The sequence below is a fragment of the Leuciscus leuciscus genome (assembly GCF_965113295.1).
Source record: "Leuciscus leuciscus genome assembly, chromosome: 14".
Classification (NCBI taxonomy): domain Eukaryota; kingdom Metazoa; phylum Chordata; class Actinopteri; order Cypriniformes; family Leuciscidae; genus Leuciscus; species Leuciscus leuciscus.
Genome location: NC_138738.1, coordinates 11169906 through 11188367, shown reverse-complemented (window position 1 = coordinate 11188367; position 18462 = coordinate 11169906). Strand labels below are relative to the sequence as shown.

The 18462-nt window shown below is 36.3% G+C and overlaps 1 protein-coding gene across 1 annotated transcript; it reads left to right on the top strand.

Moving 5' to 3' along the window:
* Nucleotides 1-7934: 7934 nt before the first annotated feature.
* On the top strand, nucleotides 7935-18460 carry slc6a11a (solute carrier family 6 member 11a; the record flags this gene model as incomplete). Its single annotated transcript, XM_082137154.1, has 15 exons — nucleotides 7935-8103; nucleotides 8823-8957; nucleotides 9497-9637; nucleotides 10466-10553; nucleotides 10804-10936; nucleotides 11147-11281; nucleotides 11409-11512; nucleotides 12243-12367; nucleotides 12748-12860; nucleotides 12956-13093; nucleotides 13259-13361; nucleotides 13454-13554; nucleotides 13828-13998; nucleotides 14378-17748; nucleotides 17939-18460. The coding sequence occupies 14 exons, from the start codon at nucleotides 7935-7937 to the stop codon at nucleotides 14492-14494; spliced, it is 1773 nt and encodes a 590-aa protein (XP_081993280.1). The 3' UTR covers nucleotides 14495-17748; nucleotides 17939-18460.
* Between the last annotated feature and the right edge of the window lie 2 nt (nucleotides 18461-18462).

The window sequence follows — 18462 nt, the reverse complement described above, 5'->3', positions numbered from 1 at the left end:
GCTCCTCTTGCTACATCATTTTGAATACTTTTAAGAGCCTTTAATACGAGTTCAATACGATATGCTGTCAAATAGTAAATCCAAATAAAATGGAAATGAAAAACCTTACAGCAATATTTATCCTACATCTAGCTTTCTTGAAGGGGTGGTTGATTATGATTTCACTTTTCTAACTTTAGTTAGTGTGTAATGCTGCTGTTTGAGCATAAACAACATATGCAACGTTACAATGCTCAAAGTTCAAAGCAAAGGGAGATTATTTTCTTTTAAAGAAATTGCTTTTTAAGGACTACAACAAACGGCAGGTAGGAACTACACGACATTCCTCTGGGGTTAGAGACATCACCAACCCTAAAATTTACATAAACCCCGCCCCCTGAACAGATTTATATATTATCAAGACAGAATATGCTAATCAATGACTAGAAGTTAACAACACATCAGCTACATAAATTCATCAACTAACCATTCAGAAATGTCCTGTTGTATTCAACATGTTGTCACTTCTTATTGAGTCTCTCCATCATTGACTCCGGTTTGAACATAAAAGTTTTTGAAATTTCCAGTGCATGTCTGTGTGAGGTAAAATGACACAAGCTGTTGTAGCTCCGCCCTCTGTGCCTGGAGCATAACCTCATTTGCATTTAAAGGAACAGACACAAAACGGTGCGTTTTTGCTCACCCTCAAAAAGTGACAACTTTAACATGCTATATAAAAATTGATGTGGGGTATTTTGAGCTAAAACTTCACATACACACTCTGGTGACATCAAAGACATATTTTACAGCTTGTGAAAAGGGCATTAAAACACCCCTTAAAAAAAAAAAAAAAAATGTAATTAAATCCTCAGTGCCAGCTTTATGGTTTCATGGATTTTTATTTTTTATTTTTACAATACATGCATTTGGTTTATCCTAATTTGTGTTCATCATAATCATTAAACTAATTATAATATTTTAAAAACTGCCCAAAAGAATAAACACATTAATAAGTGTACATTAATGTATTATCTTAACTCATGTCTGCGCCAATATGAGGGCCTCTAAACTGGTCTAATTTGGCCAGCCAAGCTAAAAGTGTTTTTTAATAAAATAGTTTTAGGCTTCGTGTCGGAAAAAAGAATAGCCTACACGTATAACGTTAGGTTATAATAACAACGGCAATCTTGTATTCTTATTGCTGACCCTGTGCCTGTTTTAATTTGAAAGAATATTTGGAGTCATTATTCATTAGTCATTATGAAGTTATTTGTGCCAACTACATTATCCCTTTTTATTTATTACCCATAATTATATTTACAAGCTGATGGAAAGCTGCTTATACATGATAGAGTTAGATGTATGACACAAAATAGCTAGGCTACATGTCCTGAATTATGGGATTAAACGCATTTTATAGATGCAAGTCCTGATTTTGCAGAGACGCGTTCCTGGGTCAACATATTTTGTTGATCCTGCACAACATTCCTGTCCGAAAATGTTATCCTAACTATATCCCTACCCATAAACCTAACCCTACACATAACTTATCACTAAAATCTGAGGGAAATGATAAGTGACTAACACTGATGTAGCATCTGACAAAGATGTTGATCCTGGACCACGTTGCACTTTTTCAAACAGTCTGGTTTGAATTGGATTTGTAAACCTTAGACATACAGACCAACCAAACATCTGTTGTTTCTGATTTAGCTAAATTGCCTTCATTATTGTTTTAAGACATTTGTGAAATCATTTAATGAAGAACAAGAAGATTAGGATTCTTAAAAGACTAAACCCCTGGGAAGCTCAATGTTCCTTTTCCCATAAACAAGATCAGGCTGGAATGTTTTAAGGACAAGTAAATATTTACTATTTGTTTTGTACTTAAAAATGTTTTTATTCAACTCTATCCTCATGCACAAACTATCAGTTTAATAATAAGGTTTTTAAAATTTCAATTATTTAACTGTACACTTCAGAACAGCCAGTTGTATATTTCATATATTCATATAACAAACCACTAAGACAAGACAACAAGACAAGACTGCGACAGATAGTGAACATTTAATGAGTGCAGATGCCTTTAATATTAGGCTATTTAAAAAATAAATAAAATTGAAATCCATTGGGATACAAATTGTTTGGAAGTGTTTAAGTGATCAAGAGCATTTTAAAATAGGCCATAAACATATATTATGATTTATTTGTATTATTAAACCTAGCCCTAGCACCAACTCTAACTTTAACCACGTTGTCTTTGAACGTAGAATCTCTCTAACCAGATCTACTGCTTGTTAGGTTGCAAGACATGTTAGATGTCCATATGGCAGCAGAGAATGAAGAAAAACAAAACATGAACTCTGTGTTTGTCCAAATTTTGATTGATTAAATCATTAGTTCTATGTATTATATTGTAAACATAATGTAAAAAATAATTATTTAAATAAGAATGATTTTCATTTTAAAAAGGATACATAGAATGTGGATCTGCACTACAGTCAGGTGCTCTGATGTCTATAGGCTGAGCAAGATACTGTTATCTCACAGTGCAAAAGTTATACAAATATATATTGATAAATATTGACAGGCATGGCTGAAGTAATTTGAGAAGAATTTGCCAAAGGTGTTGAAAAGCGCTCATACACTAATTTAAAGTGTAATTCAATTATCAATACTTGAATAATTTTTGTAATATGGGTTTTGTAATATTTGTTTTGGTTACCTAACAGCAAACCTCTTTCCTTGCTTGTCAGTGTTGATCTAACTGACAGCTACAGGACTCTAGGCATTTCTTGTGTGTTTAAGCCAAAGTGCTGGTAATAAATCAACATATTACCGAAATACTAAATTAATTTATTTTAATACTAAATACTTGAAATACCTTAAAGAATTGTATTAGATCTGACTGCATTGGGACATTGTTCTCACCAGATTCTATCCATATTTTTACCCATAGAAAATATTTAAAAGGGCATGTTGTCCCTTATTTGATACATTAGTTAATAAATGTAAGGTTCAGTTAATGTACTCAACAGTGCCTTCTCTCATTCTTCTCATGACTAGATAATGCTACAAACATTTAAACTGACAAACATGGCAAAAAAATAACAGATACTCTGTCTGATGTGAAGATGCATTCCAAAGACTCCATAATCACTCATGATTCAACTCTTAAATAACAGATCAGTCCTGAGTTATACAATTCTGAGTTATAGAAGCTGTTGTATAATGTTCCTATTACAGTCATTGTGATAATGAATGATGTAAGGAGGTCAGTAGTTATTGTTGTCACAGGTTATTGTGTTAAAGTGTTATATTTATATTTAATAACCTTACATTTAACTGTTAGGTAGCTAACATAAAGATAATATGCTAACTAATGCTTGAGGTTTTTTTTTTTTTTTTTTTTTTTTTGAGTAAAAACTTTTGAGTTTTGTCTATTTTTAAATTATGCATCAAGTCATGTTTTTGAGAAATTTAACCCTAACACAAGACCATTTGACCTTGTTAAACCACTAATTAACATCTCTCATAATGGAACGGATTTCGACAGTTGGATTGTTTGCTATTGGATTCTGTTTCCCCCATGTTTCTTAAAAAATAGGTTTTAATATTTACAAAACTGATACTGAGTTGGCGCTGGGCAGTGTGTTGACATAATGGCGTTGTGCTTCGGGCGACCTAAGTTCGAGTGTCAGCTTGTGGACTTTTCCTGACCCATTCACATTCACATCATATATGTTAACGCAGAGGTCAAAGCCTGACAAACAGCGCCTGGTTACTGGACTAAGTTATCTTTTGAGTCTTATTGGGTTTATACTGTCAAATACACACAAATACATACATAAACACAGTTGGTTATATCTAAAGTGAAAGCAAACCTTGGAGAGAAAATCGGGTGGGTGTCAAATGCGTGTATATTAGATGCGCGTGTAACCCTTCACTCAATTTGGTACAGACACAAAGTCTGAGTATGGACCAGTTCAATCAGAAGACTAAATTCGCCTGCAGAGAATAAGGATGTCACAACAATAATGAACCACTCACATAAGGTATAAATGTATTGTTTTGTTTGTGTTGAATGCAAAACTTGAATTCAACAACTTGTATAAAAGAAAAATAAATAAAAGAAAATACAGGAAATAACAAAATAAATAAAATACAATTTGTACTTCTCAAACAAATAAAATAAGTTCTTTAAACACCTCTTTTTTTTCTTATAGGTCTCAAGGACTTCAAATAGGCCTACTCTAAAGGATTCAAAAGTTAATAATCACTAGTCTTTTAAACACTGTTTATGTAAATTAATACATTAGCCTCTTGTTTGTTCCCTTCTATAGGTTTCACTCGTATTTCATTCCGTTTCTTTGGGGGGAAAAAATATTTAAAAAATTAGTCACCACCAGTAACACTGAATTCACCTTATGACTTAATTTTAATTTAGAATATAATCAATTAAAGTTAAATTCCTTATTTGATACCTTTAGAAATTTTTGTTGAATAGGTTTCTTCTTCTGTCTTGTAATTTTCAAAACAAAATAGGCTAAAGAAAAGAAAAAGAAAAGAAAAAAACAATTACATTTGATCAAGCAAAAACAAATAACCCCAATAAATTCACATTTAATTCCCTTCACAAGGATTTAACCCCTCAGGTTCCAAAATGAGTTCAGTGCAGTCTCTGAAGTTATATTCACAACCTTGTGAATATGGCTGAATTCGTTAAACGACCCTGGTATTGTTCGTTACTCAGTCTCTCCTTGTGACTGGATCCTTTCAAATGAACAGAAAAGTGTAAATAAAAAAGCGATAATGTCAATTTCAAAATATTCTTTAAACTGATGCCAGATAAGCTCCATCCACACACAAAGAATCAGCATTTTTTTAAGCCATTACATCAACACCTCTCATAATGGAAGTGGGGGAATGGATTCCAACAGCTGGTTTGTTTGCCGTCGGATTCTGTTCCCCCCATATTTCTGACACACTTGAGATTCCAATATTTATCAAATTGATGCTGGTTAAGCTCCATCCACACACAGAATAGAATAAGCATTTTTTTTAAGCCACCTATCAACATTTCTCATCATCGGGGTGGGGGAACGGATTCCAACAGCTGGATTTTTTTATTTTTTTATTATTATTATAAATGATTTACCCGTGCACGTCATTATTCGTTTTAATTCATATAGCCTCTTAATCTTTAATCAAAAACATTAACCTCCTACAAAACAGGTTTGTTCAAATTGAAGCATGCAGAGACCGATAGGTGTATGACACCAAAGTACTGCGAGAGCGATTCGAAAGCATACAGAACCCTCTGCTCTCTAATTTATCTTGCTATGCTTTGATGTCATACACTGATCGACCTGCGCAGCACTGCTTTAAGTCTAACACACCTATGGCCCTATCACATAGGCTAACTGGCGCAATGTGGCGCAAGTGTTTTTTGCTAGTTTTTAGCCCGACACAGTTATCATTTTCACGTCCTGTGCCACGTTGTTTAGACAGCAAATGCATTTGCGCCCATCTGTTCGCCCATGGGAATGTGTTCAGGCGCAATGTTGGTGCGTTGCTATTTTGAAGCAACTGAAATACACTGAGCCATTGACCAACAAAAACCTGGTTTAAAGTCAATGGCGCAGTATTTATGTTGTTATTTAAAGGGCGCATTAGTAATATGCGCCTATAGGCGGGTGCACAACGGGCGTACACTCTGCTTATTACACACACTGGGATGCGCAGCAGCACACAAACATGCCAAATATTAAAAATAAAAGGATTACAATGTAAAATATTATTATTGTGTACATAAATATATGGTTGAAAGCCAAAGCTTTAAGTTATAAAACTGATATTTATTGTGAGTACTGTGAGCCTATTCCATTTGACTCCAAATAATATTAGCCTACATTAAACTATAATTCCTCTTAAATACTTCAGCCCAGTTTCACACAAGGCTTATAGATTCAGCCAGGAGTAGCAAGCCATTGTGAAATTAGGTCATTAAAGAAGCTTTTGCAGGGCTGCCAACCAGGGCCGGGTCTACCATATGGGCAATCTCTGGGCACGTGCCCAGGGGCCCTTGCGCAGAGAGGGGCCCTCCGTGATCAGAGTTTTTTTTTTTTTTTTTTTTTTTTTTGCGCCACGTACGCTGCTACATAAAAATAGTATACACAAGGCTTGGCCTCGATCTTGACAATTATCCAATCAGAATTTTTTTTAAAAGTGTATATTACATTATATGATCTCTTATTCAAATGCTTTTAAACAATTCATGTGCGACAATACAAAAGTACACACACACACAGACACAGAAAGGCGCGCGCGCCAGTATCGTGCGCACAGACAACACGCCAGAATACAGTTATCTTTCGCGCTTGAACTTACAATAACACACACAATTATGCCAAAATGTCCGTTTTGTCGAGTATCTTCATAACATAAGAGCTGTCTTATGATGAACGTGAAGAGTTGTGAGAGAATGAGGCGCGTGTGAGATCCGCGTCTCCGTCAGCTGGTCTTAAAGCTTTCTGTCAGTAAAGTTAATCAAAGAACAAAAAGAACAGAGAAAATGACTCACTGCTGTTGACTAAAGTTTTTTTTGTTGTTGTTGCTATAATAAGTATTAGTTTATATTTAATTTATAATTTATGCAGTGCAGTTTGATAACTTTATTCAATTTCGGTATATGTCCTAAGTCTAGGCCTACCTGTTAGACAGGCACAGGTAAATATGACATTTATTTTTAACTCTTGTATTATTGAGACAAATAACAATATATATATATATATATATTTATTTTATTTTATTTGAAAACACAGTGCATTTAGTTGTTGTTTCTAGTTTGAGTTGAGAAATAGGCTACAAATTTCAGCATTAATCACTAATCTGTGTACGTGCATTTTACTTGAGAAATAAGCAAGTTAACCCATGAAACCTTGTTTGCTATATTGCAATCGCAATATTGGCCTCAATAATCACAATATGACATTTTGCCCAAATCGTGCAGCCCTTCTTTTCAGAATTTTTTTTTTTTTTTTTATCATTGTCTTGTGAACTAGTCATTCAGCTTTTGATCAATTATAGTGATTGGCATGTTAAATCCCACACCTGGTGGGCCACCTGTGTGTGTGTGTGTTCCTTTGGAGGGTGTGGTTTTCAGGTAGGGGAGGGGGCCCATGAGCTTCAGTGCCCAGGGACCCCTGGGGATAGGCTACTAATCCAGCCTTGCTGCCAACTCTCACGCATTCAGCGTGAGACTCACGCAATTGACATTTTTCACACGCTCTGCACGCCACACATAATTGTATGTGTAATAAAGGGTACTCTCTGAATTTACTCTTCACTGTTAAACCTAACGGTCAAATTTACTAAATGAAAAGTTAATTTTACTTAAATAGCCTATTACTTAAATTGTAGGTGTTAGCCTACTTACGTGGGTAAGCCCCGCGTTAGGTTGCCCCGCTCACAGTCACACCTACAATTTAAGTAATAGGCTATTTAAAAATTAACTTTTCATTTAGTAAATTTGACCGTTAGGTTTAACAGCGCAGAGTAAATTCCGAGAGGACCCTTTATTTATTTAATAATCATACTCAAAATCCCAAACAATTTCTCAACCCCCTTGCAGCCTATCCCTTCATTATCAAAAGCTGAGACGACTCATGCCAATTAAATGGACTCGAAGAATTTCACAGTTCACGACTTGACTGACAGCACCTTTTGAAATATAGCTACACTGCTGAGAAGAAAACTTATTAAAATGCCTTAAGTCACAGGACAAGTTGACACATCTCTGCTCTCCCTGTAGCCTAAACACCCACCGCCCTCCCCTGGTAATGCTTAAAAGCTGCGATAAAGAATCGCGCTAATACAAAAGCTTCTTCGAATCGTACACGCACACCTACGTAAGCGCTGACAGACACAGACTCCCACACATAAACTGTGTAAGTATGGCAGACACCCCTACCAGGAGGACAGGGAACCCACAGGCTCATCTAAGTCCTGAAGAGAGAGGTCAATGGGCAAACAAGATTGAATTTCTGTTAACTGTAGCCGGAGCTATAATTGGGCTTGGAAATGTCTGGAGGTTCCCATATCTTTGCTATAAAAATGGAGGAGGTGAGTAGTATTGGACAATAGGCTACACCTGATAAATTGCTGATTAGGGTTTTAATTTTATTTGTGAGTAAGGCATCAAGTCATTGCCTGCAATTTTTTAGTATACAAGTACATTACAGTATTTACATTTTTATTTTTATAAATTAGGATTTTGAGCCTATATAATATCCTTTAATGTCTGTGTTTTTGAGAAGCATTTATAAACCATCTGTTTCACATACTTTTAATAAATTACTGTGCTTTTTATCACATTGTACAACGTTAACATATTTATAACCAGTTACATATTTATATGCAATTTGTTTTTGGATTCCATTGTGGGTAACTTTGAACAAAAAGCATTCAGAAAAATACAACATTCTAACCCTTTTTTCTAAGCAATATTCTACATATAATTTTTTAGGTTAGGTTTACTTTTATAGATATTTGTTTTTAATTTATATATAATCCTGATGTGGTATACATTATAAGAAATTAATATGACATTAGGTCAGAATAACCTTATTGTTCAATAAAACATTTAGTTATATCTCCAATTGAATTGGGGGATTCCACAAGAAAACAAATGATACTTCAGCAATTTGGACAGAGTATGTGGTGCCGGCTAACAGTTATACTGGACATCATGGACACATGTAGGATTTATGTAGGTTCACATAGGACTTTTTAAAAATGATTATTTATCATCTCATTTTACCATTGACATCTTAAATCCTTAGGGGCTTTTTTCATTCCATACGTCCTGTACCTGGTTACTTGTGGTATCCCGCTTTTTGTGCTTGAGACATCTTTGGGTCAGTACACAAGTCAGGGAGGCATCATATGTTGGAGAAAGATCTGTCCTCTTTTTGAAGGTGGGTTGCTCACTTCTCAATAAGTATGGATTTTGTGATGCTTCTTATAATGTAGTCAAATGTAGTTCTCATTTGTAAGTCGCTTTGGATAAAAGCGTCTGCTAAATGAATAAATGTAAATGTTGTACAGATTGTAATGCATTTGCTAAAAAAAAAAAATCTGTGGTTAGGTTAATGTGCTAAAAGTTTAAATTTAAGTTTATATTAAAATATAGGTTATATATTTTTCAGCAACCACATTTTTAAAGTTGCAGAAACTAGTTATCACCCATTAGAAACTTATTGCTAGAAACTAATTTAGTGGCCCACAACACCAAGCTTTTGTTGCTACAATTGTTTAAAATAAATAGAAAATATATCATAAAATATAGTAAAATAATAACAAATGCTTAAGTATATTTTAAACAGTGTCCTCTATCTCTAGTATATACTTTTTTGTGCATTTTTGTTGCATACTTTCTATTGCAATATTTCTCTGTTACCTAAAATCAGGTAACATTTGTTTAAAAAATTTGTACTAACATGACTCTTTTTTTCAGGAATGGGTTATGCCAGTCAAATGATTATTGTTTATGGCTCAATCACCTACATAATCATCATAGCCTGGGCTTTTCTGTACCTATTCTCAGCCTTCAGTGTAGAACTACCCTGGGCCAGCTGCAACAATCTGTGGAACACAGGTACATTTTGGTTGAAGCTCACATGGACAGTATGTAGGCTTTGTATTACATTTACTTGTTCAGTACCAGGCTAGTAGGCATCAACATCACTATGATTTTTTTCATTAGCTAAACATCTTTGAAAGACATCTCTTCTGACATGGCAAATCCATAATAACAGTTAAAGACCCAGAACCAGATATGATGAATAAAGACCCAGAGTCAGAAGTGCAGTCAGTTGAAGAACATTTTACTTTAGATAGTTTGCAGGCAGAAGTCATCTTCAAGAGTCACAAGGACTTTGTAGGCTGTTCTGTTTTATCCTGAGCTCGGACAATCATTTCCTGTTTAATGTCCCACTGGCGGTGTTTCAGAGCTCTGTACCTTAACAATGGAGGGGTTCATAGTGTTTGAACTTGGACTCAAATATAAAGAAATGCGGTCAGTGCTTAACTCAAGGAGTTCAGTAAAGTTGCCAATATATTTACTGATTCGAACTTCCCGGATCAATAACTCATGAGCTAAACGTTGTTAAAACATGAATGACACCTATTTCCATAGTAAGCTACAAACCAATTTTCCTCAAAACGAGCTTTATAATCTAAATAGATCTCTGAGAAGGCGAGTATAGGACCTCATGTGGTACTTCACTAAAAACAGTGAAGCGTGTGTATTTTTGCTTCACACACACATATAATGAAGGAGATTTCTAATAATGTTTAGCTACTATATATGAACCAGATGTTTTGTGAAATTTATGAATGTTTAATCAGATTAGGTCTGGGTTTATTTGTTCTTCAGGATTGTTGCTATATACCTTTAACCATATTTGTATCTCTTTGGGTTTAGATGCTTGTACTGTGCTTAGTGGGAAGAATTCAAGTTCAGAGTGGATGTCTCCTCTTAATGCCACTTCCTCTGTGATGGAGTTCTGGCAGTGAGTTAAATGAAAATGCAATGAACTTATGCTGAGAATAAAATAACAATTCATATATAAGTTTAATATTTTAGAGAATCTGACATCAAACCAGGTCAGAATTACTACAGTTGGACATGGTGCCATGCACATTTCATGGTATATGAATATGATAATGTTCTGCTTGTGTCTTTCTTACATAGCAATTCATTTACATAAGACAGCCAACTCACTGTTTTATTATATTTTTGAACGCTTTCTGTATGTTCAGTCACAGAGTGTTGCAACTGTCCAGTGGAATAGAGCATTTGGGAACAGTAAGGTGGGACTTGGCCCTTATTCTCTTACTCGTCTGGATCCTGGTCTACTTCTGCATCTGGAAAGGCGTGAAATCTACTGGGAAGGTTATAGTCCTTACAAACATCCATAATACCTTTCATTAAAACCTATGGGCATCCAAAATGGCACCAAATGGCTTGAATAAGTAAATAATTTTAAATCTTTTTATTACCAGTGACAGAACAGAAAACAGTTTTCAGCATGAAGTAACCATACACTCTACATTATTGTCAATTAAAAGTCAATTAACTGCTGTAATATTATTATATTTACAGGCAGTCTATTTCACAGCAACTTTCCCTTATGTAATGCTCCTGATACTGCTCATACGAGGGGTCACTCTACCTGGTGCCATCAACGGCATCCACTATTATATGTACCCGGATCTGACACGGCTAGCTGACCCACAGGTAAATACATTAGAAAGCCTAGAATGAGTTACAGCAAATCTAATTTAGATACTGTATTACTGTTTTCTTGTACTGTGCTTTTTAAGTGACTCTTTCTGAATTGTCTTGTTTTTTGTTTGTTTGCAAGGTATGGATGGATGCTGGTACTCAGGTCTTTTATTCTTATGCTATATGTCTTGGATACCTCAGCTCTCTTGGAAGCTACAATCAATATAACAATAATTGTTACAGGTGAGTGTGCATTAAATGAAGCAGAACATTTTATTTGAACTGATCAAATTGATTAATTGAATCCGTAGTTTTCACTTAAAGATGATTTAAAGTTAATAAACTCAAAGAATAAGACCCTTCAAAAAAAAAAAAAAATGATTTGCACAATGTCCACAAAAATATTAAGCAGCACAATCGTGACTAACTGTAATAACAATAAGAAATGTTACTTGTGCACCAACTCAGCATATTAGAATGATTTCTGAAGAATCACTGAAGACTGGAGAAATGGCTTCTGAACGTATAGTTGTGCCATCACAGGAATAAATTACATTTTAAAATGTTAAAATAGAAAACAGTTGTAATATTGTAATAATATTTCACAATATTACTGTTTTTACCTTGATAAAATAAAAAAGTATTTAATTTTTGATACCATTACATTTGCTGTTTTTTCTTTTTCTTTTGACCAAATACACAACAGACACAATAAGCCAAGTGGTGCTCACTGCAGAGTCAAATGATGTCCAGCTCCACCTCTCTGGACATCTAATGGGGTGGAGGTATAGAGTTGTGGGTAGGGTTAGGGTGTAGTTGGATATTCTAGCTCCACCCAATAGGGCCAAATTACATTCGCTCTTCCTCGCTGGACGTCTAGCGAGGGGGAGCTAGACGTCAAGCTCCACCAATTTTCTTTGCAGTGTGTAGCCTCTCCAATAAGCTAATGTTTGTGATGTGAAAATATTCCTAGGGACTCTTTCTTCCTCTGCTTGCTGAACAGTGGAACCAGTTTTTTGGGTGGATTTGCCATTTTCTCTGTTCTGGGTCACATGGCACAGGAGCAGGGGGTGGACATATCCCTTGTGGCTGAGTCAGGTAAGAGAAAATGTTTTTATTTGTTCTTTTGAAACTTTCCAACATATCAAATAAATGATCAAAATGAATTTTAAACGGAATAACATTGTTTGTTTTAATACGGTCTCATTGTCACTGCCTCAATTCAATAGTCTTTGTTATTCAAAAAAATCTATGACCCTATTACTTGTCATCCTTTGCAAGTGTTATTTTCAATTGTGGCATTATGTGTCTTAATAAAATAATTTCAGCTCAAATCAATATACTGTCTTTATTTATCAATTTGGTAGTTATGTAGTAAGGGTTATGTAGTAAGTAGGATACTGTATGGATACTGTAAGAGGCTCTAGGTGGTGTTGGTCACTGTACCACATTGTACCTTCTCCCTTGGCTGTCGTTAGGTCCAGGACTGGTGTTTATAGTGTACCCTCAGGCGGTGACAATGTTGCCATGGTCTCAGTTCTGGGCTGTGTGTTTCTTCACCATGATCATCCTTTTGGGCTTGGACAGCCAGGTTAGACCCTTTTCTCTTTCTAGGCCTAAAATCTGTTCCTTTGCTCTCCCCCTGTTCCTGCCTCCCCATCCAATGTCTTTTCTTGCGTCACTCAGTTTGTTGGACTGGAGAGCATAATGACATCAGTGACGGACATCTTTCCCACTGTGTTGAGACGTGGCCTCAGAAGAGAGATGCTGCTTTTAGGGATTTGCCTTTTCTGCTACCTGATGAGCCTCTTCATGATTACAGAGGTATTTACCATTTTTATATAGTATTTTATATAATGAAACCTGTAAATATGTACAAATTTTGTTTCTGATCCTGCTGAAGTTTTTGTAGTCCATGGCTTTGCATTTTGTTCATTAGAATATCATTGTTTTATATCTTAAAAAAGTGTCCTACTTTTTGTTTCACAGGGTGGTCTGTACATCATTCAGTTGTTTGATCATTACGTGTGCAGTGGAGCAACTCTCCTGTTCCTGGCTACATGTCAGTCTGTGGCCATTGGCTGGGTATATGGTGAGTGGCCTACATTTAAATTTGCCTTAAATTGTACTTATTTCTCTTTCATGGGACTTTATGTGCTTAAAATTGTGCTATCTCTCTCCAAGGTGCTGACCGATTCTATGAGAACATAGAAGACATGATTGGTTACAAACCCTGGCCTGTGATGAAGTACTGTTGGCTCTATGTCACCCCTTCTGTCTGTGTAGTAAGTGTTTCTGTCACAGGGTAAAATAGGAGCACTAAGCACAGTTTATTGAAATACATTACCAAACTTATGCATGTATAAAAACATCAGAATCTTACAGCGTATTGATACATTAGAACGTACCATAATAAAAAATGCAACGTAGAAATTATATTAAACAATTATTTTTGGCCTATCATGCTTTCTAATATATATATATAATGTTTTTTTGTTTGTTTTTTAAGAATACATATGTGTTTTGATCAAACCTGTATTGTCAATTCTGTCCTGTAGGGCACCTTTATTTTCTCTCTGGTCAAGTACAGTCCCCTGAAATTTAATAAAACATATGTGTATCCATGGTGGGCATTCGGTATCGGCTGGTTCCTGGCTATATCCTCTCTCTCCCTCATCCCCATCAACATGATCTACAAACTGTACAAGGGGAAAGGGACCCTCTGGGAGGTAGGTGTTGTCATCAAAAAACAAGTATAAGTGCTCTTTTATGTTTTCTCTCTCTGATTTCACCGATGTTTAGACTCACTAAACATGGGTGGGTCTCAAGGATTAATAGTCATGGCTGAAATATATATACATATATATTCATTTTGCTTTTATGTTCACAGTTTAAGGTCTTCTGATTTTATTATCTTAATATATTATATTTTTTGACAATTTTATTTCAACAATATATATAAATGTCTTGAAGTGTTTCTAAATCAAAACCTTTAGCAGAGCCAGCAGGCAACGGATTCACAACAGGAATGAATTTCTTTAATTTCCTATGGGATAAAATGTAATAGAGATAACTGAATAATGTTTTTTTTGTCTGTGTTGCCCTCAGCGTCTCCAGTTGGCTTGCACTCCAGCAGAGGATCTACCTCAATCTCAAAGACCTTCAGCACATAATTATACTCTGTCATCCTGTACAGACAGAGAAAAGACCCCAGACAACCTTTAATGCTCAGCTTCCATTAAGTCAGTTGTCCCTACAGTAGATAATAAACCACAGTTCAGTCAAAATTAAGCTTTTGAAGCTTAAACGGGTAAATTGATTGTATTAATTTATTAGTTATTAATTTTGAAGAAAAACATATAGTAATGTTCCCTAGTGAAAGTTCATAGAGTAACATAGGTAAACAGCTGACACAATGCACATTTTCTCCCTTCTGCGTACAGAAATTGAATAGTGCCTTGTTTTTAGCGATATAAAACATTTATTTTTGGACAGTAATCTATTAGTGCTGTTTATGAGCTCAAGTTTTGACAAAAGATTGTTTGTCTCATTAGGAAAACTAAATCTCACCTCATATTTACAGATGCAGACACGTTTATTATATGCAGAAACATACTGTAAGCATCGCCTTAAAGCAGGGCAGCAATGATGAAAAGCAAACTAATCATGCATTTTGACAGCTGGCTGTTCTCATAGGGACGGGTTATTAGAAATGTTCTTTATGATCTTCTCATGCAAGTTAACCTGTTATGAGATAAACTGAGCCTTCAGGCAATTTTTATTTGATCCATGGTAAGAGCTTTATTGATATTTCTTTCAGTGATATTCAGTGTTTCACATACCTTGAGGGCATTATGTAAAATGTGCTTGATCAGCACCAAGGTGTTTGGAAGTATAGGTCATGTCAAAGGAGATAAATGTATTTTTCAAGTAGTATGTAGTCTTTCTAGCATTTTAATCTCACATTGTAATATCTTTTTAGATTCATTATACTTTGTATAACAGATTATATGAAATGTAAGTCGCAAAATGTGTAGCAGAATCATTTTAACATCTATCAGATCATACTGCAAATCATCTTCATTTAAATGGGGTAGAAGGTAAATAATATTTCTTTCTGTCTGTTCGTTTTCCCCATCTCCCGGATGATAAAAAGCAATGCTTTCAAATGATTTATTCTACTTATTCCTCGTGGGATCTGCTGAGCAGCTTATAAACTCAACAAGAGCCCATTTTAAAGGTTTTAGGATCCAACAATAATAGCATTCTGTGGGTCACAACCTCCCTGGTTTTGTTTACTTTTTTCCATAGACACAGATTATGTTTAATCCAGGATAGTTGCACTCTGAAATGTAAGTTTTCAATAAAAATCCTTTGAAGTCTAGGATCATAAAAAACATCTGTCCAGAAACTCAGGATTAGTGATATTGCTTCAAACTGATGTTGTTCTGCCAAAACAAAAGTCACTGCTAGGCCAAGATACCGCAGATTTTGCAATGTTGTGTGTGCTATTTGTATTTAACCCTTTTTAAAGCCAGTTAGCATGCCTGCCAGCAGTTATAAACGACACAATGATTTAAGATTGCATATTTTGTTGATGACCTTGTGCTGTGGCACGAGTTCACTTTATCTTCATATTTGATGTGAGAAATTGTATGATAGTTTTCACTTATTTTGTTCCAAAGAAAGTATTTCAAACACCCAGACATCTTTTCTGATCTATGAGCAACTAATACAGTGTGAGTGTGTTGAAACCATAACTGTCATCTCCAATTACATTCATGCGATTTATTCATCCAATTACAATTATTTTGCCAAATAATTCTTCACCTTTCTGTGTGTCATGTAGCATAACGTAAAGGAACGTACACATTAAAAAGACAGTTTCTCTATAATGAACCCAAACTCATATAGTTAAGATGGCCACCACCCAAACAAACTATCTACTTCTTCCTCAATCATCCTTCTGCAGTGTGTGCCAATACACTCAATCTGAACGGCACACACACACCTGGACACAGTATGAATGACCACAGGACTTCACTTCTGCAGCAAAATGGACATGCGGTTGACATATCACACAAGCACAATGATAACACCACTCAGCCACAACAACATCTGCTCACGGACACAATCTCAGCTGAGCCCTGCCCACAGAGCTCACCACAGACAGACATATCAGAACTGCTCCAAGATTCAGCACCCAAGGACGACTTCCTGGAAAACAGCCAGGGAAGCCAGGACAGCATATTACAGCCTTTGATAGAAAGGATAGAAATCTATGTCTGATTTCAAAGAAATTGATGGCAAAATTTTGGAAGAAACCATACAGCACCTTAAAACATCAACCTGCGCTCTCGACACACTTCCCACATCTTTTTTCAAAAGTGTGTTAAACAGTTTAGAAGCAGATCTTCTAGAAGTGGTAAATGCCTCACTTGAGTCACTTCTCTCTGGGAGTTTTCCAAACTCCCTGAAAACTGCAGTTGTCATGCCCCTCCTGAAAAAGAGCAATCTGGATAAGAACATATTAAGCAACTATAGACCGATCTCAAATCGTCCTTTCATAGGCAAGATCATTGAAAAAGTTGTCTTCAATCAGCTGAACAAATACTTGAGCTAGAATGGATCCTTTGACAATTTTCAATCTGGTTTCCGACCGCACCACAGCACAGAGACAGCGCTCATAAAGACAATAAATGATATTCGCTTAAATACTGATTCAGGCAAATTATCAGTGCTGGTACTACTCGACCTCAGTGCTGCATTTGACACTGTCGATCATAACATACTTCTGGACAGGCTGGAAAACTGGGTGGGGCTTTCTGGGATAGTCCTAAAATGGTTCAGGTCATATGGGAGAGGTTATTATGTGAGTATAGGAGACCATAAGTCTGAGTGGACATCCATGACATGCGGAGTCCCTCAAGGCTCGATTCTTGCGCCACTCCTGTTCAACCTGTATGCTCCCAATGAGCCAAATAATGAGAAAGAACCAAATTGCTTACCACAGCTATGCAGATGACACACAGATGTACTTAGCCCTATCGCCTAACGATTACAGCCCCATTGACTCCCTGTGCCAATGCATTGATGAAATCAACAGTTGGATGTGCCAAAACTTTCTTCAGTTAAACAAAGACAAAACTGAAGTCATTGCGTTTGGAAACAAAGATGAAGTTCTGAAGGTGAACGCATACCTTCACTGTAGGGGTCAAACAACTAAACATCAAGTCAGGAATCTTGGTGTGACACTAGAGTCAGACCTTAGTTTCAGTAGTCATGTCAAAGCAATGAATGAATGAATGAATGAGGCATTTATATAGCGCTTTCATATGTACTACTGTACACCCAAAGCGCTTTACAATCATATCAGGGGATCTCTCCTCAACCACCACCAGTGTGCAGCATCCACTTGGATGATGCGACGGCAGCCACAGTACAACGGCGCCAGTGCGCTCACCACACACCAGCTATAGGTGAAGAGAGGAGAGAGAGATAGAGCCAATTCAATGTAAGGGGATTATTAGGAGGCCATGATTGGTAAGGGCCAATGGGTGGAATGTGGCCAGGACACCGGGGTTACACCCCTACTCTTTACGAGAAATGCCATGGGATTTTTAATGACCACAGAGAGTCAGCACCTCGGTTTTACGTCTCATCCGAAAGACGGTGCTCTCTGACAGTATAGTGTCCCCGTCACTACACTGGGGCGTTAGGACCCACACAGACCACAGGGTGAGCACCCCCTGCTGGCCTCACTAACACCTCTTCCAGCAGCAACCTGGTTTTTCTCAGGAGGTCTCCCATCCAGGTACTAACCAGGCTCAGCCCTGCTTAGCTTCAGTGGGCAACCAGTCTTGGGCTACAGGGTGATATGGCTGCTGGCAATAACTAAATCAGCATACTTTCATCTGAAAAATATTGCAAGAATTAGATGCTTTGTTTCCAGACAAGACTTAGAGAAACTTGTGCATGCTTTCATCACCAGCAGGGTGGATAATTGTAATGGACTCCTCACTGGCCTTCCCAAAAAGACCATAAGACAGTTGCAGCTCATACCGAACGCTGCCCCCAGGATTCTGAGCAGAACCAGAAAATATGAACATATCACACCAGTCCTCAGGTCTTTACACTGGCTCCCGGTTAGATTTAGGATTGATTTTAAAGTATTATTACTGGTATATAAATCA